Source organism: Cygnus atratus, chromosome 9 (genome assembly GCF_013377495.2).
Source record: "Cygnus atratus isolate AKBS03 ecotype Queensland, Australia chromosome 9, CAtr_DNAZoo_HiC_assembly, whole genome shotgun sequence".
NCBI classification, from domain to species: Eukaryota; Metazoa; Chordata; class Aves; order Anseriformes; family Anatidae; genus Cygnus; species Cygnus atratus.
Genome location: NC_066370.1, coordinates 13,839,249 through 13,864,390, shown reverse-complemented (window position 1 = coordinate 13,864,390; position 25,142 = coordinate 13,839,249). Strand labels below are relative to the sequence as shown.

General features: G+C 38.1%; 1 protein-coding gene across 4 annotated transcripts in view; it reads right to left on the bottom strand.

Annotated features, from left to right (window-relative positions):
- The window catches only part of ATP13A3 (ATPase 13A3), a 58,141-nt gene that overhangs the window by 24,742 nt on the left and 8,257 nt on the right, over positions 1–25,142 (bottom strand). For 3 of the 4 annotated variants that reach the window (XM_035544423.2, XM_050712607.1, XM_050712608.1), the window contains 9 exons: positions 12,269–12,362; positions 9,809–9,982; positions 8,748–8,918; positions 8,349–8,419; positions 4,465–4,545; positions 3,555–3,624; positions 2,590–2,724; positions 1,704–1,776; positions 847–978 (listed from right to left, as the gene is read on the bottom strand). In XM_035544423.2, coding sequence (XP_035400316.1) covers positions 847–978; positions 1,704–1,776; positions 2,590–2,724; positions 3,555–3,624; positions 4,465–4,545; positions 8,349–8,419; positions 8,748–8,918; positions 9,809–9,982; positions 12,269–12,319 — 958 coding nt within the window. In that variant the 5' untranslated portion in view covers positions 12,320–12,362. Of the gene's footprint in view, positions 1–846; positions 979–1,703; positions 1,777–2,589; positions 2,725–3,554; positions 3,625–4,464; positions 4,546–8,348; positions 8,420–8,747; positions 8,919–9,808; positions 9,983–12,268; positions 12,363–19,979; positions 20,188–25,142 lie in introns of all 4 variants that reach the window. The other variant, XM_035544426.2, reaches the window with a different exon arrangement.

Genomic DNA, 25,142 nt, shown 5'->3' with positions numbered 1-25,142 from the left:
AAGAAGTCTTCTTCCTTACAGCCAACTATCAGGCAATCCTTCACCTATTAACCTCAGCCCATCAAGTTCCTTACCCAACTCTTACTTCAAATTAGACAAGTGCAAAATACAGCTCAGAGAAAACAGGACAAGCTTCCTTCTACTGCAATGCATCACCCCATCTTCAGTAAGAAAAACTAGAAGCTGATGGAAATTATTCTGAGCTCCTTTAGTGACTGAGTATATTCAAACCAGGACAACAATTTTATCTGTTGCTAGCAGCAGGAAGAGGCTCAAATATATTAAAAGAACTGAATGTGATAAAATGCACAATCTCTGAAGTACAATTTTCTAAACGCTGCCAGCTTCAACAGATTATCCTAGGAATAACAAAAAGGCCATTCTATTCATTCAAGCTGTTCTGCAATGACATCAGGTTTCTGGTCTCAGAATATACAGGCACCAACTTGAAATAATTATTTTGTTTTTTATAAACAGTGCAGAAAACCCTACTCACTACCATCATTCTTGACAGTGGTTAAAAAGTTTGCGCTAAAATTTTCTAAAGAAACACACTGCACAATTCAATCTGCACTGAGAACACCAAGTCAAGAGGCAGGAAGACATACCATTAAAAAGAAAGCTTTTCAACAAGAAACCATCACTCATTTTTGGAGTTGCCAAGCTCTACCAGGCAGCTGTTGCAGATAAGCATAAGTACGTAAGTACTTATGAGCGTAACTAATTGCAAGAACATACACAATTGAAGCAACATAAGCACTTCTACTAGAGCACGCTGCAAGCTAAGCATGCACAGATATGAAATAGTGTTTTTAGCCACACAAAAGCGTACCAAATTGACTTTACCTGTTAACATGCTTTCATTTACAATGCAAGTACCACTGAGAAGTACTGCATCACATGGCATAATTGTCCCATTAGATGGAATCAACATGATATCTCCAGGCACGAGATCGGTGGAAAGGATTTCTTCTATTTCTAAGCATCAGAACACAAACAATTTTACCTGAAAATAGCCACCAGCTACAGAACCCAATAGATCCTCACAGATAAGATCCAGGTGGTGATATATAAGATTCTATTCCACTTTATTAATTGCTCTATGAAACGTTTTTGAAAAGATCAAACAATAGCCACTGATAAAACCAGTTTTATCACAGATTAAACCCTAGAGTAGATAAGTATAGTTTATCATAAAAAAAAGTAGTCAGGATCATTTAAAAAATATTAGCAATAAAGTTCATTGTAAAGACAGAAGTCCAATACAAAGGCATGCCTTACAAAATGGAATCCCACATCACAGCCTAACCATCTTTGGCTACTGCAGCATCCAAATGAGCAGAAGTCCAGAAATTAATTTGAAGCCTCTGTTGTGTAATAAAATGTAATGGAAACCCACAGCATGCACTTTCTGTAGACCAAAAAAGAAATTACAATGATAACCACATACCTGGAATGGCAGGTATGAGAACAGGAAAAGTACCTCATCTAGAGCAAACCCAATAGTCTCTAAAAATACCATCCAGAAGAATAACGCTAAACAGATGACTACCCTATCTCAATTCCACTTCTCAAGATCTTATTTTCTCATGCAGTTTTGCTAAGAAATGCAAACATTTCAAGCTGACCAAAGAACAGATGTTATAACACTCACATGTAAAGGTCAATTTAAACTCAACAGTCCAAACACCTGTGAAATTTACCTTGATTTCCTCTGCAGACAGAAACCCTGACAATGCTGTGAGCTGCTACCATGTCATGTAACATAACATATTGCTACAAGGGGAAGAAAACATGTCATTATTTCGAAGCACAGCTTCTCTTCTTCTAAATGCACATTATATCTCTACAAGCAAAAATTAAGAGATTCTTTACTAATACTTTTAGAACAAAATATTCCTTTAAACATTTTTTAAAAATTGCTTATGAAACTATTGGCAAATAAGGTTCAAGTGCATCAGCCTGTACAGGTTCCTACTTTTAACAGCATTCTGCAAAAAATACACTGTCACAAAATGTTATTAAAAAATTTGCTCCTTAACATACATAAGCAAAAACTGCAGTATTTGTATGAACTTAGATGAGGGAAATGATTTATCTTTTTCATGTGTGCGCATGTGTCTCTGGTCTGAATTCACGGACTGCAATTTAAGGATAATTACTACTTTATTTTTTATTGCCTACTGCTAAGTGTACACAGAAAATGCATCACTAACTTCATCTACAAGTTTGGCTGGTGCTCAGTTACATCAGACTTTTCAAATAGAAGGAAACTATGCAAGATGGAACCAATACAATCAAATTCAACTTCCTATATAGATTTGCATCTGAGTTTTACTTAAGTGAGGCAATATTTCTGTTATCTGAGAAGGAGGCAGGCCAACCTGCTGATTCAACAGCACGGGAAGTCAGCAGAAAAGGGACTCAAGAGTACCACAGGTCCAAATTCTTCCAGATCAAAGACAGAAAATCCCTAACAAGATTCTACCTAAATACTTCTGAAAAATTCTTAAAGATTTGTAACCAATTTCATATGAAAATAGCCTGATAAATAAAAGCTGAAATGATGCATGATTTATTTGAACTTACCTTTCTAATGGTGTAGAGCGAGCTAACAATGGATATTACAGACATGATCACAATTGCTAATGCATAGTAGTGATATTCATCAGTGATCCACAATATCACACTGAACAACTGAAAAATGTAAAAAGGGTTGAGAACCTGGAAGAATGACAGAACAATAAAGTTACACCAAAAGGTCACATGCTTTCTCAGTCAGAAGAGTTCAAATCCTCCTCAACAGAAGACAGAAAACTTTCAGTCCTTTACACCTGATTTTTGTCTGTTTTGCCAAACTGCTCCCTCTGTTTCACTGATTCTTCAACCCTTCAGAGGTACGGTTCTCATTAAAATAGCACATGAACACATACTTTTAAGATTGCATGCACCTCCCCCTACACAAAGCAAAATTGTAGATAATAACTTCCAAATTACTTTAAGAATTGTAACTTACAACACATCAGATATTTACTTTTTATTAGTAAATATATTCTTACCCATTAGCTCAGGTTTGAGAGTTTTTGTTCAAAATGTTCTAACGTATTACCACATGAATAACGTGTCAGTTACTCAAATCCATTTAATACAAGGAAAATGAAACAAACAAGAGTATATGGAAAAATAAATTTGATTCAATGAGTAAATTGTAATGCATGATCTCCAGGCTGATAGTGCAAAACACAGTCAGTGGTTTTAAGTACAAAATGAACAATAAGAAAATAACATTCATAACCTCACAAATAATTCTGACACTTCTTTAATGTCCTTAGTAAGGCAGTACATTGTAAACTCTGAAGAGTTTGCAGCAAAGGCCTCTTAAGTTTGGAGCTCTTGAGGAAAAAAAAGCCCATATCCTTTGGCTTTACATTGCCAGGCTCTGGAGGAAGGTTTTCATTTCATGTTACTATTTGAGGACTAGTCTAAGAGCCACTGTACTCAAAGTAACTTTTAATTATACACTTTTTTGTGTGTTTGTAAATATAAGATCTTACCTCCTTAATCAGAAGCTTAAAAATGTAAGGCACTTTCACAGCAATTTCATTTACTCCATAGAATGCTTTCCTGCATTAAAGAAGTACCAAAAAGACACTTAAAATTTTAAAGACCTTATTCATTTTTAAATAATTCCATTAGCATGAGAAAGTATAAAATATCATTTAACCCATGGCCCTTTTTACCACATTTATTATTTCAAAAGGCATTCATCATAAAAGGTCTATTCGGTGAGATATTACACATTTCAAACATGAAAGTAATATTTATTTCAATTGAAACTGCACCTTCATTTTTAGGTTCTTTCACAATGAGATTTCTCTATACAGTGTGCACAGGTCCAATCTTAATGAATATGTCATTCTGAAAGCCAGTATGGGGTTCTAGCTAAAGCTCAAACAAATGTTAACTTCTACCCTGAAGTAAGATACTGTTTTCATGGTTCTGTGTCTTAATTTTATCCTTAGCATGATGAAATGCAAATCATGAAAGGGGGAAGCAAGAAACTAATTCTGATAGGATCTGAGTTGGTTTAATAACATGAAAGGCTTCATCATGTCAGTGTGTTCTTAAGGACTTGTAGGAAAAGCCACAAATCAATAGAAGGTGGAAGGATCAAGCAGACGCTTCCATATTTAAAACTCTGAGAAAGTCTCATTTGGAAAAAGAACAACAAGGAAGGCAACAAAACCCAGAAGTAATTCAGAATGGTCTCAGAGACTGGTTTCTACCCAGCATACACATAGGAAAAAGCAGAGTTCCCTACATCTCCTGACAGCCTTCTTTGAAGGAAGTTTAAGAGACTGTCTGTAAATACTAACCACTCTCAGTTGCCTTCTAATGCTATAAACATTTGGAGCAAAGGTAATTGAATGAAAACAACTCTTCCCTCCAGTACTGTAACATTACCTGTACTCGTGCATCCCTTTCGTCAGCCCTCTGCTGTGTTCATTATGAATTGCAGAACAGAACGTAGATTCATCTAGTCCTCTAAGTAACGGACAAAGTCAATGAGTTATTTCAGAAACCTGATATTTAAAATCAAGTGTACAGCAACAAGAGAGTGCTGGGCCCTTGCCAAGAGCTACATTGTATTAGAAAAGAACAGTCTATAGATTAATGCTTTTCTAGCTATTTTTGTCATGTACCTATAGATATCAGCAAGATGTTAGAAGCATTCCTCTTACTGAGATGTCTTACACCGAAGGATAGTCATACCTTCATTTCAATTACAACGAGCTACATGTCAAAAACTAACTAAAATACTAGCCTAACTGGCGTTCAAAAGCCCGTAAAAAGAATATGTGAAAAAGTTATATAAAACATATGAAACCAAGAGGTATTGCTGTTTCTTCAAATTATCTACTTCATTTACTTCTAACAAGTACTAGAAGCATTTCAGAAACAGTATTAATCAATTTATCTGATAGCCCTATACTGAAGCAATTCTGCAGCTATCACAATTCTTGCTATCCAAATTTTATCTGTGACGAGGTAAAAAATACAGTCTACATTTCAAGTGCTTCCTCAGCACTGGAAGACTCATCTTCATAGGACTCCTACATGGTGCGAGAAGAAATGCTATGATTTAGAAGACCTGCAGATAAGAAAGCATACCTGAAACAATATCATGTTCACAGTTACGGGATTGCTGCAATTAACAAACTCATTAAGGACATATGTCCAACGTCCAGATATATTATCTAGCAGATATGTTTTGGATGCACAGGAAAACATCATTGCCTTCCAAATGGCTTTCACAGACATGAAAAAACAGCACAAGGTGTTTTTTTTTTTTTTTTTTATATTGTGTAACCATTAAGTTACCTACTAAAAAGGATTCATAGATGTCCCAGTGAAGAAAAAAGATATTGTGCATAGATAGTACAAATTATTTCCATTCTCTAGGACATGGGGAAAGAAGTTAAATACCCTCACTACTGCAAAGACTTGGACCATGTTTCTGGCAGCTTCTGGTAACATCTTCATATTCTCCTAACAGTTTTTATGTTTAAATCTGGCCACAGGTTTACCAGGTTTCCCTGAAATATTTCAAGGTCAAGGATTTTAAATATTTTTATATCAATATGTAATTGTCTTTTCATAACTGTGCCTTTTGCCCCACTCTGTCTCAAACAATTTTTCTTTTTCCTGAAAAGTGGGAAGTGGGTTTACGAAGGGCCCCTAAAACAAAGTGCTTTATATGCAGTGTGCATATCTGCATGTGCAACATTCATGCTACGACAAAGCTTTTAGCAGGGTGTTATCTCAGTCCCTAGCTCCAGTTCTCAGCATAGGCATTATCTTCCACTCTCCCTTTCGCTATTTAGACCCGGAACTGCCTTCTACTCTATTTTCTCCTGGAATTTTTCCTCAGAAGCTCTTCTCTCCCAATTTTGCCCAGAAAAAGAAAGTATTTCAATTCTCAGTCCGCAGTGAGAGAAATAAGCATTCTCCACCTAAGTGTTACAGAACTGAATTCCCAAGGCATTAAATAAACCCCTTTGGGCACATACTTTATTACATAAAATACTCATCAAATCACCAAGGGATTAATTTGACATTAGCTAAAACAAAACAGACATACAGGGTCAAAGCTGCATCCTCTTTGGTATGTGGCCAGGTCTGATTTAGTTTAAGAACAATTACACTTGCGTTTCCTGTGTTTCAAACAGGGACCTTAATGTTACATCACTATGAAAAGAACAATGATACAAAACTCAAGCTCTCATAACTGAATTAGTTGCCTAAGAAATCTTAATTTGCTTCCCTTCTGTATTGTGATAAGTCTTTAATTATGTGATCAAACTGTTCTGTCTTCTGGATACCTCCATAATTAACTGCACAGAGTAAACTTATCTTCATTATATGGTATTGTGCTTGGATGCCAACTACAACTATATTGTTTGCCTTGGGCCCTCTGTCTAGCGTCCCATTTCTTTACAAACTGATTCTCTATCAGGTTATTAGGTAATACTGATTTCTGTTTTTACGTAAGAACCTGAAGAGTAGCTTAAGAAAAGTATCTCAGTGAAAGCATCTAGTCTGAATGTAATTCTGAAAGGCTTCTCAGAATATTTATACTCAAGTTCAGCTATTATTTCCCAGGTGGTATCTAGAACTTCACTACATGATCACACCTAATTCACTTTAGAGAAAAGTTACACCAAACTCACTCATATATGACCTTGTACAAAAGTGACTTAGTACTCTACAAGTCTCAGGTGTGTCTCAGATGAGGCTCTTGCCCTTCATCATCCAGCTGCTAAATACTGGCTTCTAGAGCTCAGCTACAGTACCTGATTAAACCAGTGGTCAGGCTGAATGGTTACTAACACATCACACAAGTGAGAATTTGGCATATTAGCAAGAATGTGATTGAATGAATGCTCACAGAACTTCACAGACATATCTGAGATTTTTCAAAGGCTTACAACTTGGCTGAGTTATCACAAGGACATCAAAAGGCACAGTCAAACAGTGAGCAAATACCAAATTTCAAGTCACTGCTTTCATGCGAAGAACAACGCTTATTACTAAACTTGTGGGTTTGGGTACAAGGGAAATTTTTACATTCTCAGCAGAAAGTGTAGTTTCAATTTGGTCTTTTTAATCTCATCTATGGGAAATATTCTTTTTGAACAGTTTAAATTTAGCAACACTACAGGTGTATAAACAGGACCCCATAATGTAAAATGACAAGCATCACTACCTGCACCGGTATAATTCATGAGGCTTAACATAAAAAACGTATACAAAGCTATTAATTATTTACACACAAAGTGAGACATTTCCACCCTCCCAGACGAATTCTCAATTTCGTAACTGCCTGTATTATGATCGTTTCTTGTAATTGTTGTCATTGCTGATAACTTTCTGAATTATTTGCACACACCTTTTTGGAAAACAGAAGAAACATTGACAGAGTAGGTTTCTTCTTATAATGTTTTGGTTACTTTTTTTTCAGTCACTGGTCATTAATTTTTTTCTATATGCAGTGCTTTTCTACATGATGGCTCAGTGCAGCGATCAATGATTTAAGTCAAATGGAGAGGCTACATTTCTCTTCTGGACTTCTTTTAAAAAGTGGTTGTCAGAAGTGGAGAAGCCTGCGTTCATTTAACTTGTTAGCACTATGGAAAGGCCTCCGCAGCAGCACCAGAAAACAGAACTTTGTTCTTCATCCCTGATGCCATGCAACAGTGCTGCTGGGTAAGAGAAATTACAGCACTTCACATTCAACAAGCACAGCTGGTTTAGCCACTAAGAGGCATTTCTATCAATGCAAAAGACCTGATACTGTTACTGAAGAGCCATCAGTTTCAGCTCAGCTGGACTAAATGTAGCTGCACAGACCTACACAAAGGTGAGCAACAAGGTATGCAAGTGAATTCCCCTCTTCCTAGATACTCCTTCTTGGTCTAGCTCAGCAGCAACTCAAAAAACAACATATTCCATCAAAAGGGAAGTTTTTACAAGTTTATAGGAGGAGAACTGCTGCCTAAAATCAGGTGCTCAGATTCTCATACACACGTAGAACAGGCAAGAAGCCTGCAGTGGCATGAAGCGTGTCACCCTATGTAAGTCATGCTCAATAATGGTAAATTAAGCAAAAGCATTCTTTCACACAGTGTCACTCTTGGAAAATCTCTCTCCTCTCAGAGTGGTTCAAAGACTCAATAAGCTGAAACAGCTGGTCAGAATATGATATTATTTTTCACCATGTTTTTAGGTAAGTTATAGTTACCAAAAATGCAGTTTGAAGTAAAATACAGAAGAAAAAATATTCTTACCGTACAACATCAAAACTTTGAACTGAATCATTCCAGAAATACTTCACACTGTGATGCGTGAAATAACGAATCTGCAAGGGCAACAGACATCAATATTAAACTGGCACCACTTAGCACCTCTCTTCTGATTGACTTTATTTTGGACAGTGATAGAAACTGAATTCAGAAAACCTACACTGAAAACTGAAAATTTTTCTTTCAAAATAATCTTTCAAAAATTCCATAAGGTTCAGTAGTAAGAGTTACTGAGGAAAAGATCTCTGTTCCACCTAAGGAGCCAGTTAGCCTTTTAGACAAATGAAGTAACTCACATACTGTACTGTATTGTGTATGCTTACTCTAGGTAATATTTGCAGATCCTTTGAAAGTTATCAACTGTAGTACTGAAGGACTACTTACAGGCAAGTATTTTTTCAAATCGTTTTTATTCTCTTCTGCAGCAGATTCACAGAAATGAACAGCATGGCCATTTGAAACCTTGTGTACAATAGGGTTAGGATTCTGTAAAGGATTGGCTCCCAAGGAAGGCATAACACGAACTTTTGCACAAAACCATATCTTGAATTCATCCTTAAGGAGAAAAAAATGAGAAAAGGTTGATTAAAACAGCATTTCAACATCATGTTACTGCAGTAGCTGTAGTAAAGTCAAGCAAAACAAGTCAAGAGGTGACAGTCTATACAGAACTAAAGAAGTTATCTTCACATTAATATTAGATGACTTAAGAATACATTTCTTTCCACAATTCTGAAAGAATGTTTTCTGCACTGAAAGGGTTGATTTTTTTTTTGCGGTGTTTTTTTGTTTGTTTGTTTTTGTTGTTTTTTTTTTAAAGCCATGAATCTTGGTACTTGAATTTTGACATTTTCAGCCCTTGAAAAATATTACATTTGTTCCGTAGTAGATGGGACTACGAGATTTCTACGCATGTAGCTTCACCCACCCTGCAACTTAAAAGAACTAAGGATATACCTGATGATTATAATGTAACAAGGGGCTGCACATAGCAATAGTGGAGAAAAAATATAATCTGAAATCATACCACACTTGGACCTGTACTTTTACCTTAATTTGGCAAATATAACATTGCTGACCAAGACAGGAAAAAAACTGAAAATTGTGTATCAGGTTATACGAACAAGGTAACTGCTCTGTAACCTTTGATGAAAATGGTATCCATTCATTTAATTCTGAGAACTCAAAATCAAGACACTTTATTTTCACCATGTTCTCTGCAAACAGCTGTTAGTCTTCCCACATGGGCAGCAAGGCTATATATAGTACCAAGGAGCACAGTTCTGCATTACTATAAAACATAATAAAAACAAAATCATATAAAAAACTATAAAGTAAAAATCACATCTACCTGGCAGGCAAGAATCTGTACAATTTAGCACGCAGCAAGAGACATGAAACAACTCCCAACTTGCAGAAGCACACCCCCGTATCTATAGACTTACGGTTGTTCTCAGCAGAACCACTTCACAGTCTTTAAGCGTTGTCCTTTTGCACGTTGCTTTCACACGCCACTCAGGCATCCAGTAGAGGAGGAGGAGAAGAAAGCCACCAGAACAGATCACTCCTACAGTAACTAGCACCAACTTCCATCGACATAGCTCATAACCATAGATCTCCTGTATGGAAACAGAAACAAATAACAAGCAATGAGCCTGGAGCAGAGAAGACAGAGGGGACCTCCCCAACACATACAAGTAACCGAAGAGAGAGTGTCAGGAGGATGGGGCCAGGACCTTTTCAATGGTGCACATCAACAGGATAAGAGGCAACGGGCACAAACGCAACAAGTTCCATATGAATATGAGGAAAAACTTCTTTATTGTAAGGATGACAGAGTGCTGGCATAGGCTGCACAGAGAGGTCGTGAAGTCCCTATCCCTAGAGATGCTCAAAAGCCACCTGTGCGTGATCCTGTGCAGCATGCTCCAAGTGACCCTGCTTGAGCAGGGGGTCAGACTAGCTGATCTCCAGAGTTCCCTTCCAACCTCAGCCAGTGTGTGCATGTACATGACTCAATCTTAATTGTTCCAGCTTGGGAAGCCAACATTAATTTTTCATAAAATGCAATATTTAAAGGGAACCAAATTTCAAAACTATTTTCTCATTTTCCTCTTCTGGAGGAGGAAAAAATTTTTAAAAACTTACTACATGATGCGGAGGTAACAAAAAGGACTGGTTGGCTCAGTCAGCAATACAAAGATCAGTAAAAGCCCCGCAAATGCAGAACATACACACTGTTTAAAACACTTCATTATATGACCTGTCTCCTTTCTGGACTGCTCCATTATGGTGAGGTTTTCAGACTACGTCTTAAGTCTCAGAGAATGATCATGTTTTTGGCCATGACCAGCACACAGCACAAGCAAGTTAGGCATTTAAGAAAAACTAAAAGCAAGCACATCTGGTTTTTCTCAAGTGTAGGTTTTAGCAGATTAGCATTTTATTAGCTAACATGCACAGTTTTGGATTACTGGTGAGAACAGATTTTCATAATACTTTCTAAAAAGCTACGTAAAAATTGTAAACTTGTACATTTGTAAAATATTACTTCTTAGTAAAGGAACTGGATCATTTTGTCTGCTATTTAACAAGAAATGCTATTGTGAAACATTAATAGACCACAAGTAGCACTATCCAAGGTTATGTACCTTGCACCAGCCGGAAAAATCCTCTTCTCCTAAAAAACCCGCAGAGTATTAAGTGTGCCTTGGTCAAAGGCATGTACCAACTTAACCTGATGACAGCTGGGAACAGTACATAATTCAGTGGCTTACTAGATGCCGTGCTACATTCCTGAGTTTCACATTACATCACTAGATTATATTTCCTGCTGCAAAATGGCAATGAAGTTTCCCATTGAGTCCCATCTGCATTGTTCGTATTAACACCAACTTTTTGCATAATTTTGAGAATTTTCATTAAACAATATTATGTTTACTAAGAAAACGCTTTTCAACATGTTTGTTTCGTAGCCTTCTCAGCTTACGAAAAACAGAGACCAAACCCATTATTCTCTGATACCCCCAAAACACTGGAGGCAATATTACATTCTTACCATGAAAAACATGGAGGTGAAAGATAGAGGTAGAGGTTAATGCTTCTTTTGGGACAAAACAAAGTTATTCCCTCCAAAAAGCATTTATTTTAACGATCAAGACATAAGCAGTGCAATTTGACTTTCTGATGTCAGGTGCACTTACCTACTCTCTGTCTGAGAGGTGCTCTAATGAACAACTTTTCCTAGCAGTGTGCATGAAGAAAGAACAAGGATTCAACTTGCAGGAATTCATCTTTTTAAAAACAAAAATCCCTACATAGCCCGAGTATTTTCTGCTGTCTGTAAAAAGGACTGGAAATTTAAAGTTCAGCTGGTGCTATATTTGTCAAATCTAACTGCTGCATCTTTCAGGAAGAACAATAAGAGATATCTTTGCTCCATCAGGAAGTAAAGTTTAAATACTACCAAACACCCGTAAAACTGCTCTCCATGTTTTAGGGAGTGGGGTCTTACCCGAATAAACATGAATATGCAAGAGTAAGCAGAACTAGATTATGGATAGTTAATTTGTTTTAAACAACAAGAAAAAAGCTCCAGAGTTTGGAGGAAAAAAAAAATACCTTGTTCCACGTCCATTTTCCTTTAAAAAATTGCTAAATACCAGTATCTGTTATCTGTTGGATTGCTGACCTAAACACAGCCAACCCAGCACCTTTGCAAAGGCTTTCAGCAAAAACATTCCTTATCCCAAGATTAGATTTCATAATACCTGAAAAGATCAGAAGTACAAAACTCTTGTTTTAAACTGAGACAGTATGCTTCCTGGTGGAATATGCCCTGTCTAGACAAAATCATAAAAATCTGTTTCTTTCACTGTATAAAAATAGAGTACAGAATTAATTACCATCTCGTCCTCCTCTGCTTTATTGACAAATTTCTTTTCTTCTTTCTCCATCTTTAGTATGATATGGAACTTCTCAACTTGAGATATGGAAGACCTTTAAAAACAAAATAATTAAAAATTGAAGCAACATTACTGATTCTATACCTAAGTATTAGGATGATTATAGGTTTTTTTTTTCCTTGAAGTGCATACACATAAAACACACTGACAACATATGAATATAGATCTTGAATTTGCACTGTCCTAGTTTCCAGCAGTAATGACCCAAAGAGCTCCAGTAAAATATCAAGATTTAACACAGGATGAATATAAGCGAAATACTGCAGAAATGGCTGGCTTTGACAGAGAGAAGTGCTTGTACTGATTTACCTTACTACATTCTACATATAACAAACTAAGAGGTTTTTTTTTTTGTACATTCTACAAGCTTCACGATGGAAATGTAAACTAAATCTGTTACAAAAAGCTTAAAAATAGGTGAAGATTACGCACTCCTTTCATTCTACGCTGTAATAGCTTCAAATCAGATGGTTTCAGAATCCAGGCTATCCTCAAGGAAAGGTGTTGTAGCCCTAAGATATGTATTTCTCATTGAAGCAGAAAATTGGTATGTGTTTAAAAAAAAACAAAAACAAAGGGCAGAAAATAAGGACCATGCTAGAAAGATCACATGGTCTTCATGTTCCCAGCATAATATTTCTAAATCAAGACATGCTTAATGGTTAATTAGTCTTTTGCCTGTTTTCCATTTTTTTTACTATTGTTCTGAGCAACCTGATCTAGAGGAAGGTGCCCTGCCCATGGCCTGGGAGTTGGAACTAGATGATCTTTAAGGTCCCTTCCAACCCAAACCGTCCTGTGATTCTATAATTTGTGAGTTTGCTTCTTATAGCAAATTCATGATAATTACAAATCTTGACAGGTGCTTTGAGGATAGACTATAAACACAAGTTTCACGAACACAGAAAAGCAAGAGAGAAATCAAGACGTCTATGTGATGAACGTATTGCAAACAGATCCCCATTCCAACAGGGAAGGACTACAGGTAAAAGGCTACCACATACTACAAGGCTCACCAGAACTTTCAGCATCACAAAGAAAATCAAAGCTGTCAAGTTCAAAAGTGAAAAAACACTGAATAGCCAGTGCTTACCTGCCAAAGTATGGATGGATTAAGCATCATTCTTGCTATTGACACTATAACCCTTTTCTCACTTACCGCGCATATATTAATCTGTCTAAAGACAGACCTTTTTACCATAGCATATAAATACTCCTCAAGCATTAAGGATGCACTTTAACAGCACAGCTAGTATCAAGGTTATTGTAACTGTCATTTTTCAGACAAAAGGCGATTCCAAAACAAAAATCAAGCTGAAAGCCATCTGCTTAGCTTCATCTCAGCTGTCCATTGAAAGCTCAGAGACAACTGTTCAGATACTTAGCATTAAGTAGCATTATGATAAAAGCACAACTATTACCAGGTTCCTTGCTATCATTAAGTCCTTGACATTTTTGCTCCTCTCAAAGCCAGCCCCTGGACTGAGGCAGTTCAATTCAGCAACGCCAACCTCAACAAGTCCTTGCAATCCACTCCCACATCCAACATCAGCACATCCTTGCATAATTTGAGACCTACTGCCATCTTTCTAACTCAGCCAACAAACGAAGGAGGAATCCAACAATGGTTTGCTGCCCAAATTCAGACCTCCTCTGAAATCTGTTCCTACCTCTGACTAAAGGTCTAGTGGAAGAAACACACACACAAAGCTGAAAGCTGCACCACAACACGGGGCTCTGCTACAGATGAGAAACTCAGCACTTCGGTTTGTTTGGTGAAGCTTTTTTTTTTTCCTGTATCACAGGAGGCTGATTTGTTAACAACTGTCCCCTTTGATAGAAAGCCCAGCTTGCAGTTCTATCGTTAAGCTGAAAATTTTCTACTACTGTCCAATACTGAATGCTAGGACTATCTTTCTCCTTGCAAATTAATTTGGAAACTGAGCCAAAAGACATGCATTACTGATACTTCCTCAACTGCTGTGTATGTTACACAAGTTCTAAAACACATTTTTGGCTAAATTGCTACCTTTATTCACTAAGAAGTTTTATCACCTGGGGAAAAATATTTATGGAAATCAGTTAATGAAGTCTGTCCTAAACCTACACAGGATTGCTACAAAACCTTATGAGAACATTTTTGAATTAGTAAGTCAAAATTTTTATGTACACTACACAAATCACATTTAATGAAAAAAAAGTCACGTACCCAGAAAAAGTCATGTATTTACCAAGTAATGCTTGTAACAGACTTCACAGTGCCATGGAGAATTACTACATCTATCAAACTTGAACTAGTCTCCTCCTACACAGACAGGTATTCCCTGTTACATACTGCAGCATCAAAAACCGTGCCTGCAGGCTCAGCCCCAGCCTTGATAAACAGACCTAGCTACAACCATACTCGATACAGGAAAGCACCGGGTTGCAAAATAAATGTTAACAGCTTGCAGACCAATAAACTTTAACAGAGTGCTTTCCCTTCAGCCAATACATCAGGACAGGCAGCACCGCGGGCACAAAGATGATTGCTGGAGTTCAGGGCCGTCCCGCAACGAGAATCAGGCTGTGAGCCCAAAGAAGCACGAGGGGAAATCTCAGCACTTAGACCGACAGCAGCAATTCCTGTGTTTTAATGAGTTCTTTGAACAGCTGGGTAGAATCACACAGGGAATACACGAGGAACATTAGGAAAGGCTATTTCTGAATCACGTCATTAGCTCGATCTGCATTGTTTCATACAAACTCACCTTCTGAGCAACGTTCAACTAATACATGCAATCTGGTACCTCACATACTGCCCCAAGTCTTCCTTGTTAAGTGAAACACAGATCTCTAACCTTAGAGATCATTAGAAATCTTTTCTTAGCTGGTAGACCCTGAAAATCATGACTGTTCAGCAATGAATAACAGAACACTGTCTTCTCTGATCTTATCCCTTCCAGCACATCATCAAGCCATGGTCAGCATCAGGGGTTCAAATGCTAACTACCCTGGGTTTGCTTCTCCCTAACCTCCCAAAAGCTAGAGGTGACCACCACCACAGGGTTGCCTTCCCTGGATTCAGACCTCAGGTTGCTGCGTCGGACTGAAGAAAGTAGCAGCAGCATCTCACCCTACCACTGTAGGGATCTGCATACAATCTTCACTTCCTTCCTCCTATGACGTGATGGGAAATTAAACATTTCAATACATTAAATAATTATTTAATTACAGAATTAAATGTAAGCCCTGGACTTCTCAACCTACAAGAGTATGCCAGCTTGCTAGTACTCAAAGTGAGGACAAACTCTACTCACAAGAAGCAGCGTGGACTCAGCAGTATTCAAATACCAAGTGCCTCTGATCCAATTCCCCAGAGCGAACACTAGAGAAATCCTCTCCCCATTTAACAGACCGAGAATAGCAACATAAAGGCAATATCTATTCATTTTTAAAGGAGCCAAAAAACAATGCAAACAGTGAAAGTTACCATTGCTCCACTGCGCATAAGCTTGGGTAATTTTTATTCATTGAGCTATTGTATCAGTCAGAAAAGTAGGAAGTATGAAAAAAGCCTGTTGCAGAAATGCTGTTTGCCACAGGCTACGAGAATGAAATCACTCAGTCTTTTAGAAGAACAGATAACGTAGGTATAACGTTAACAAATGGCACAGAGAGCAGCTGAACGCTGACTAAATTATAAATACTTTTAAGAGAACAAGCTTGAATCACAGGCTTCAGCAGTAAACCTGCAACTTTATTAAAACGTCACATACTTTATAGCTAAAGCAGATCACAAACAGATCATTGGAGAAATTACAGCAGTAATCAGAGCCCTAAAACTACATGCATCCCAAAAAAGCAAAGAAAACATTGCATCTTTTCCTGAATTATTGCACTGATAACTATGTGTTGATCTACCCTGACTAAACAATCAGGATGCTAAGAAGTTTTACCAAAATATTTATAGGCAGTTTGTAGCAAGTGTAAAAAGGTGCAAATAAATTCATAGCAAATTGAAAAATGTTAAGAACCACAGTAAGTCTCAATCAAGAAACCTGAAGATTCTGCAAGTCCTAATTTCTGAGGACTGCTAGCTTAGCTAAGTCAACTAACAGGTGGCATAATTAACAAAATATTGCAGTTCAAATCTTATCTTCCAAGTTTGATTCAGGGAGAAGACATTTTCCCTGTATTCTCCCCAGCGCTTGTCCTAGGTCTGTAATCCCTAAAAAACTAATTCAGCTTTATTATACATCAGTGCCATCAGTTTATTCTTTCAGTTTTTCAGTTCAACTGGAAAAATCATAACGGCAAAAGCAAAACGTCAAGGGCTGGAAAGACTATAGCTACAAAAACAGAAACTTGATTCCTCCTGCAGTTACTGGATAATTTAAAGCAAGTTTCATAAATGAAAATAAATTTTGACAGCTCAAGACATAAAATCCATGTATGTACACTCATAAAAAATATCAAGTTTCTGTCTATATATTTATACTGTGTGATCATTTGTCTATTTAAAATACACAATTAACTAAATTTACAAAATTGTATCTTACACATTCCCTATTTTATTGTTGTCAGCTATTTGTAAAAACCCTGAGATAACTCAAAGTTTCTCTTACCCCCAAGCAGTCTAGCAGCCGTCCTCTGCACTTGCTTTTGTCATCATGAGTTGTGAGGCCGTTCTTAATAACTCAGACCCTATCTACAAGGGAAGTCCTGACAAATGAACTATTTTGTCTAAAATCTAAAAAAAGTCTCCAAGGGCCTTTCAAACGGTTATCAAAAGATTAACATATCAAAGAAAATTTGGCACTGCTTGGAATGTGCTTTTTTTTTTTTTTTCCTCTGCTGTGCACGAACAATTGCAATACTGTAATTGGGCTCGGATGGAGGCTGTGCTTCCAGGCATCAGCCTGCCGGTACAGCTCATTCTATTCAAGCCACAAATGCCTCCCAAGGATCCTACAGACAGTTTCAGGTCTATGCATGAGCCCTGATATTATCTGCATAGCTGAAAGCATGTTTCTGACCAAACCCTTCCTTGTATTTACAGCTGTCATGAGGAAAGACAACAAAATTCATTTTAAGCTGCAAATCAGTGATAAAGAAGGCAGTTGAAAAACACACATTTTTCATTCTAAACGTTTTACATTTTGTCACAGGGCATAACGATGTGATCTCATAGATCAAACTAAAAGAGGTTTGGACATCAAGTCGTACAGAGCTAGAACAGGTAACTTGGTCGCTGCCTCACCACTGCAGAAATCAGTTTCTTTTCTGTACAATGATCAAGCAACACTGCTTTGGTAAGATGACAAAGGGCAAATCCAGAGATATTGCAAAACAGACAGGAAAAGCTAGAGACGTGCATGAAACAGGCTAAATTTTAAAAACATGTATGTGCAGAGATTAATACAAGTTGATCCTCCTCAGCTCCCTACATAATCACTGTAGCTAAATAAGCACCTAAATTTCTACAGGAAAGAATTAAGACCAAGAAAATCAATTGGCTCATCTAGAAAAAGATCATAAACTATAGCTCAAACATAAATTATGTTCCTGAAACCTAATCTAGTGTCTTAACAAGCAACCCATCTGGCTTTGCGGGGTTCAAAAAGGATCCATTATGGTGTCTTTAAGGGTTACTGAGACACCAAAGATTTCTATCCAGAACTTACTAACAACAAATATATCCTCCATTAAGAGATACTTCACAGCCCTGGAGTTGAAAATTAAGTTTCTAAATGACCTGATTTCATTACAGGTCTTTCAAATATCTAAATTAAAAAAATATCATGAACAGTCCTCCTTAACCGTAAATACTGCCTGTTGCATAGCAGACATCTTATTCAGCTGTACCCTGACTAGCTGTCAAAACACAGAAAATCCCTGTTTTGTTCTGAAAATAGAAAGCCAAACATTATTTCAGTACTCAGAAATCAAACGTTTCTGCTGTTTACAGACGTGCTCCCAATCCTTTATCTCGAGAAGGAATCAACCTACCGAGGTAGCAGACCTTACAAAGGCAACATTTATTACCAGGTTTTATTCTTGTTCCAGGAGCATGCAATCCCCACACATTTAGAGTAGTTACCAAACTGAGTGCAGTTTTCCATGCATTATGGTAAAGGCTTTCAGCGTTCCATACAATGAACCTACAAGTTGTAAGCAACTGCTTTACATGTACAAAACACCAGTTCAATCTCTGCCATACAGGCAGCTGTGAAATGCAAAACTGAAGAAACACTCAAACTACAACTGGCCAGGAAGAGGTGATTATCTGAGAATACATCAGATTTCAAATATGTTCAATTTCTTTGGAAAGATGAGAATGCAGCCTGGGTTATGGCTGTCCATTAGCAGAAAAGAATGGCAGTACATTTTACAAGGAATTTTTTACAAGTACATTTTACCAGAGGAAAAGCGCTGACCTTCCACAGAAGTCAGCTTTTCACACGCCGATCAGGTGCTGCACAGGCATACCTGGCACATCCAGGGTGATGGTGCTTTCAAGGACAGCTCTCCATGTGTACCTCAAGCCTAATGCCGAAAGTTGCTCTGAACAAGTTTATTTTGGAATTTGAATCTCATAAGATGCTTATATGTATCTCTCTTATCCAGCCCCTAGCAATACAAAACAATTAAAATGCTCCTTCAAAATTACTCTAGACGGACTAGGAATGTCTAGGAAAAAAAACTTTCTTCACAGGAAGAAAAAAAATCTGTTCTTGACCCAAGGTTTCCTTTGCCATCCTGCTAAAGCGACTGCCTGGTTTACGCAACAGTTGGCAGCACTGACCACGCAAGGTTGCATTCACTAAGTTTTTCTTGACTTGTGTAATATTTAACCTGATGTCAGAACTGCTATCAGCAGACAGGAAAGAAGTTCTAGGTACAGTTTAAAAGACCACAATCTAGAAAAAGCACACTTACAAATGGGGCCATAAAAATAGTAGGAAAAGTCTTATCAGCTATTACTACTCAAGTCTGCAGCTCCTGCCCTTGCAAATTGCCAGTGAGTGCCACAAACAATACCTGAGCTGAGTCTGAAGCCCTGAGTTCATTCAGAATGAGCTGCACCAATAAATAAATGGACGAGCAAACAAGGTTAAGTTGTAAAAAAAAGAAAAAAGAAATGATTTAGGAGCACACTCTTCTGAAACTGTATCGCGTAACACATTGCACACTAAAATAAATCACTGAAAAAAGCAAACTTGAATAGAACATTTCGAGCTTTCAAGAGCTAAAACCAAAGTTTCAGCCCACAGTGCCTTGGAGAACAGTCCCATATTTACATTCTAGTCGTCCTCTTTCACATAAGAGGTCTTATTTTAGTATACGCAAAAATAACGTTGTCCTTACTAAAATTTCTCCACTGGCTGCTTTTGAAAACATTGGCAGAATCTGCAACCCCTGAAAATGAGTGAAGGATCATTTTTAAACAGACTTGGAATTACAAATGCTCGAAGGCTATAGGAATGCCCTGCTAAAATCCACATTAAGACATTTTGCCTCTAAACAGCTTGTCACCAGGATTTATCTGTCCTTCACTCATCGGCCAAGGCATCGCCTCAAAGGAAAGCTTCCAAAGCTCCAGATTACAGCTTCTCAGTTTCTAAGGAGCTTCCAAACACATCTGTGCCCACACTAGGCATTTCTGCACCTCTCATGTTCACTGCTATGGCCCCATCAACAGTGACAACTTCCACCTCGTTTCTGTGACCAGAGGCACGATCTGTGACAGACGGGATCACGCGACGCCCCTGGCTACGAAGGATCCACATCTGAGCTGCAGCAGCAGGCTGAAGACTTCTTGCACCACCTGGCAAGCACAACACCATGCACGCACAGAGTCTTGTCTTTGCCTGCCCCTGGAACATAAAGCCACGTCACTCAGAGATCATTTCCAAACTGAAACAAATCACACACTTCATACCTGTTGCATAACTTAGCCTAAATCCTGGGGATATTATGTTTTTATGACCTTAAAAAACAAAGCTTACCACATTTTTACTTCCACATACACTATTACGACCTTACCTGTGTTAACTTAAACTTGTTAAGTCTTTCAGTATTGTTTTAACATTAATGTTTATTGCTAGTCTGTAACCCAAATTACAAAAACAAGAGATACTCTCCTTGAAGGGCACCTTCAATCTGAGAAACACCTTCCACAAAGGGATGCTGTTGCCATTTACAGTTCTCCAGTAACTTGTGGCTGCACCCCTAATTATGAAATTAACCACATAACATAAACATTTGTATACAACATACAGGCTGAAAGAAGTATGGAAGACCAAAAATCCTCCAGCTATATTTTGAAGGGAGCTAAGGTTATAATTTGTACTACAAACAAAGCTTAACACTTTAGTCAACTAACCCAGTTCTAACAATAAGAATGACATAATAGTTTCATGAATACATGGAAATTTTACAAGTACACGAGCTAAATTTTAACAAAGCCCTCCACTCAATACCTATTTTATCACTTCCCATCTTGGGCTTTCTGTTATAATACAGGCTTTTGTTTCTGTGTTTAGGCTTAAGGAAGACCATTGTATCCAACAATCACCAAACCAAAATCGTATTTACATTTGTGGAGTGTATTCTTTGTAAAGTATACTTTCTGCAGGCTGTAATAGCAATTGCAATGTTTATAGTAAAATACATACTACATTAAGTAAAGATAATCCTATATCTAACAATGAACTCATATTGCAATACATCGTGATAACAAAGTACTACAGCCTATACTATACTGAAAACTTACTTTATAACTGGTCATCAGATCCTTCAGATCCTTTTGTTCAGATCAATTAAAAATTTTCTACTACTGTAATAGTATATGCAAAAGTTGAAGACATGTTAGAAGAGGATTTAGGAAAACAGTCGATCATATCGAGGACAGCTAGTCAAGCGCTTCATCACTTAATCTTCCTGGAATCTCATTTATCTTACTTCAAGCAGCAGCTACTTACATTAATGAAAATTTTCATCTGAGAAATCACGCACCAAAAGCCAACATTCCCCAACGCATGTTCCCACTCTCAGGCACGCAAGAATAGCCTGTCCTTGTTTTTAAATTTCTGGATCCCTTACCTGGCTGCCATACAGGAGAGAAGGTCTGCACCACAGTCAAGGAATCCGATAAAGCATACATTTATTTTAGATACTTATTATTCTCCATTCCAAAATAGGAAACACTAGTCGTTTGGGTTAGAATTCAGGGACTCTGGCAACAGGGACAATGAAACGTTTTCTTTATTCTTGGAAGGGAAAGTTAAACTGTTTCAAACATCTTGGGTAAGGCACAGCACCGTTACGCCCAGTGTTAGCCATCAATAGCTGAGCACTGAAGCCCCTTCCAAAAAGACCCTCCTTTTTCACAAGGCATGAACTTCACTCAGACCTTCTATTTCATTAAACAACCAAGACTACCATGGTTAGATAACAGAGATGGCAAAGATGCCCCATCCCAGCACCAAGAGAACTGCAAGCATTCCAGGCAGAGAACTGGGAGTCTGAAGACCCAAATGCAGCAACAATGGGTCCTTTCAAGGAAGCATTTCCCCTCAGGGGCTGTGCCAAGAGCCCAGCCTTTCCTGCGTGGCTGCCGCCTTATTGTGCGGTGTAGAGTATCTACTTCCCTGGGATGTATTTGCTTTTGTAGTATGGATGCTCAGTAAAAGGAGGCAATGACTTTTTTTTCCCCTCTTCCTCTGAATTCTTGGAAAATATTTTGAGGGTAACATCAGAGCATTGGAATCAAATGTCAAGGAGATGATCAAGCAAAACCTAATTACATGAGATGAACCTTCCCTTAAAAGTTTAGACATTTAAACTTCATTTCTTCAGAAGTGCATCTAGGTGGCATAGGTATGACTACAGTATATTTAGAGAACCAGTCACGCTCATTATAAGCAAGCCAACTGCTTTGGCGCTTTTATTTTCTTTCTCATCATAAGTACAATCGAGTACCTTTTGTTGCACTCTCCACTGAGCCTTCTGAACGAGACAAAGTTCTTCTTCATACTTTTCTAACTTCATGATGTACAATTTAAGATTCCTGAAGTTCAGCTTACGTGACTGCTAAATGCAGTGTCTTCCAAATTAACAAAAATGACAACAAATTATACTCCCTTCTATTTTTTTTCTTAACGAAGTGAAGGTATTTCCATGCAAATAGGTTAAACTTAAGCACTTAAACCTGGGTTTTCTAAAGTTTACTGAAAGTGCATTTTTATTTTCAAGTCATACTAAACTGATATAAAGCCTTAATCTTGCACCACATTCACTTTAGTTAGATCAGAAATGCTTCAATGGATAGAGCTCTTCTCCTTGTGTGCAAACGCACCAATCAATAGAAATACTACGCACAACATTGCTAAAACTGTAAAAATAACAATGTAAAAAATTAAAGTTAAATTACGTTCTTTGATACAACCTTTTTAAGATGTTAAGCAGGACAGCCTACCATGTTTGAATTCTAATAACCAAAATAATACGTAACAGAAAAATCTGCAAACCAGTTTCATTCAGAGACTAAACAGCTATAGAAGAGTATTTTCTCAAGCTCAAGAACGTATATAACCTGACAGCTTAGTTCCTGAAAATGATTGATTTACTCTCAAAAGTACCATATGAGGTAAGATGAGAAAACAGAGGGTGATGAGTTACGTTCTCTGTCCACAGACTTAAGTTTGACAAAGGCAAGAAGAGAACAGGAGCGCAGGACTGTAACATTAAACTCAATTCTGCCATGCCTGTAATGTAAACTTTGGCCCACGTCCACCTAGCTACTATGTCCCAGTCATTCAAAGAGAGTCCTACAAACCCAGAAGAGCTTTAGTTATTTAGTGAACAGTTATCCCTCAAAGAAGGACTTCTACAATCCGTGAAATTAAATGAACTCACAAAAGCCTACTACAATACATTTCATCGCTGCCCTTAAATAACTCCGTCTAGATGGTACTCGTGTACCTCTTGGGAATGATTTCTACAACATCAGCAGTGGGAGACAACTCCTGTAAATGGAAACAGACTGCGAAAATCTGACACTTGATCTCCCTTCGACTGCTGCAATCTTCTCAGCACTGATTCTGACAGTCAGTAAAGGTCTTCACAACTGCTGCTTCCACTAAGCAATAGCTTTGGGTCACCGTTGCATTAATATTTAACATTTAACCTGCATAATTACCTAAAAGTAGAAATTCTGCTTGAACAGATCAAATCTGGAGCAATATTGATGTCAGCATTTCAGCCACCATTTACAAATTTTCTTCCTTCCCAAACTACAAATGTTACCTAAGCAGTACTAAGAGAAGTAAGAGTACCAGGCTTCTCTGCCGTAAGGAGGAAGGTTAATTTTCTTAAAGCCAAGACAGGAATGCTGTAATTAAGTATATTAAATGTATCAAGGAGCACTCTTTCGTCTTTAATTGCTGACCTCTAAAACTGGAGTATCGCCAGTGTCTACTCCAGTATTCAGAAGCAGTCCCTTGTCAGATACCACAGGTCCAGATGCTCTACTCGGATCTCCCCCATGAGCCTTGTTTTTTCCAAAAATGTTATGTCAAAACAGTGGTCGGCTTTCTAAAGCATGGTACGGGTTGCCACCATCCTCTACATACATCATATGCTTAAATAGCTTTTGCTTTATATGCTGTATTTAATAAATACGCTACAAGGCTTCCAAAATGAAGAATATTGACTTAACTAAAAAAAATAATAATATAAAATTAACATCCTAAGCATTAGGATGTTACTTGATGGACTAAAACATAGATATAAAGTCCACATTTCAGAAATCTAGAAAAGATAAGATGTGAGGACAGAGTGAAACAGTAAGACAGACAGCTTCTGTTGAAAGGAGCTCACCAACCAGCACAGCTACTGCCCAACTAGCCTGTGTAAATCCTCCCATCACGTCTGTCTTACAATCAGCAGTGTCACTTGACTTCAGATGGACAGACAATTATGGCACTTAATATGGCATTGCTTCCCAAATGTTTATGCTATGTGAGGATAGCAGCAGGCACAAGAAGCAGAGGCACTCTGTGTGTGTTCCATGTGCAAGATGTAGGCACAAAAAATCCAAATTTCTTTGCACTAAATGAGAAAAACACTCTTGTGATCCCACCCTGCCAATGGAGTTACGTGAACAAACAACTGAGCCAGCACAGAGGCAGGAGCCATTTAAAGCACCAGATAATCATTGCTAAAATGGGCACAGGCTAAAAACCGGTGTCACAAGTGCTAGTAGCATAGCAGTACCACGAGACACAAGAACTTCATAATGCAGGCTCAGAAGGCAGTTACGCCAGCAGTCCCACTACAGGAGCTCCTACGAAGCGGTGTAGCTGGGCAGGTGAGGGGCTGGGACAGCAGAGAGCTCCACGAGGATATCTGCACTAGCACAGGATATGGCAAGGATTCTGTTAGGCTGACCAGTTGCAAAATCTTGTAGACAACCTAACGAAACGTAAAGAAGGCAGAACGTAACGAAACTTACAAAGGCAGAAGCCTGTGCACGCATCCAGCCAAAGGAGCCTACGCAACAGTCCTTTGAAAACACGCCTGTTTGCTCAGCGATCTTCCATCCACCTCTGCTCCAGAGCCGTGCCTCCATCCCACCCCAGCTGGTCCCACCCCAGTGCAGGTGAAAGTGCCGCTGCAGGACAACCATACCGAGCAACAAGCAGGCAGAAGCTGTGTTTCGTACACTCACTGCTGGCACTTAAACCTGGGTGTCAAAAGCTGGACCTTTAACACTGCCGGCATTAAGGCTCAGTAGATTGCCTCTAGCAGTAAAACACACCTATGATGC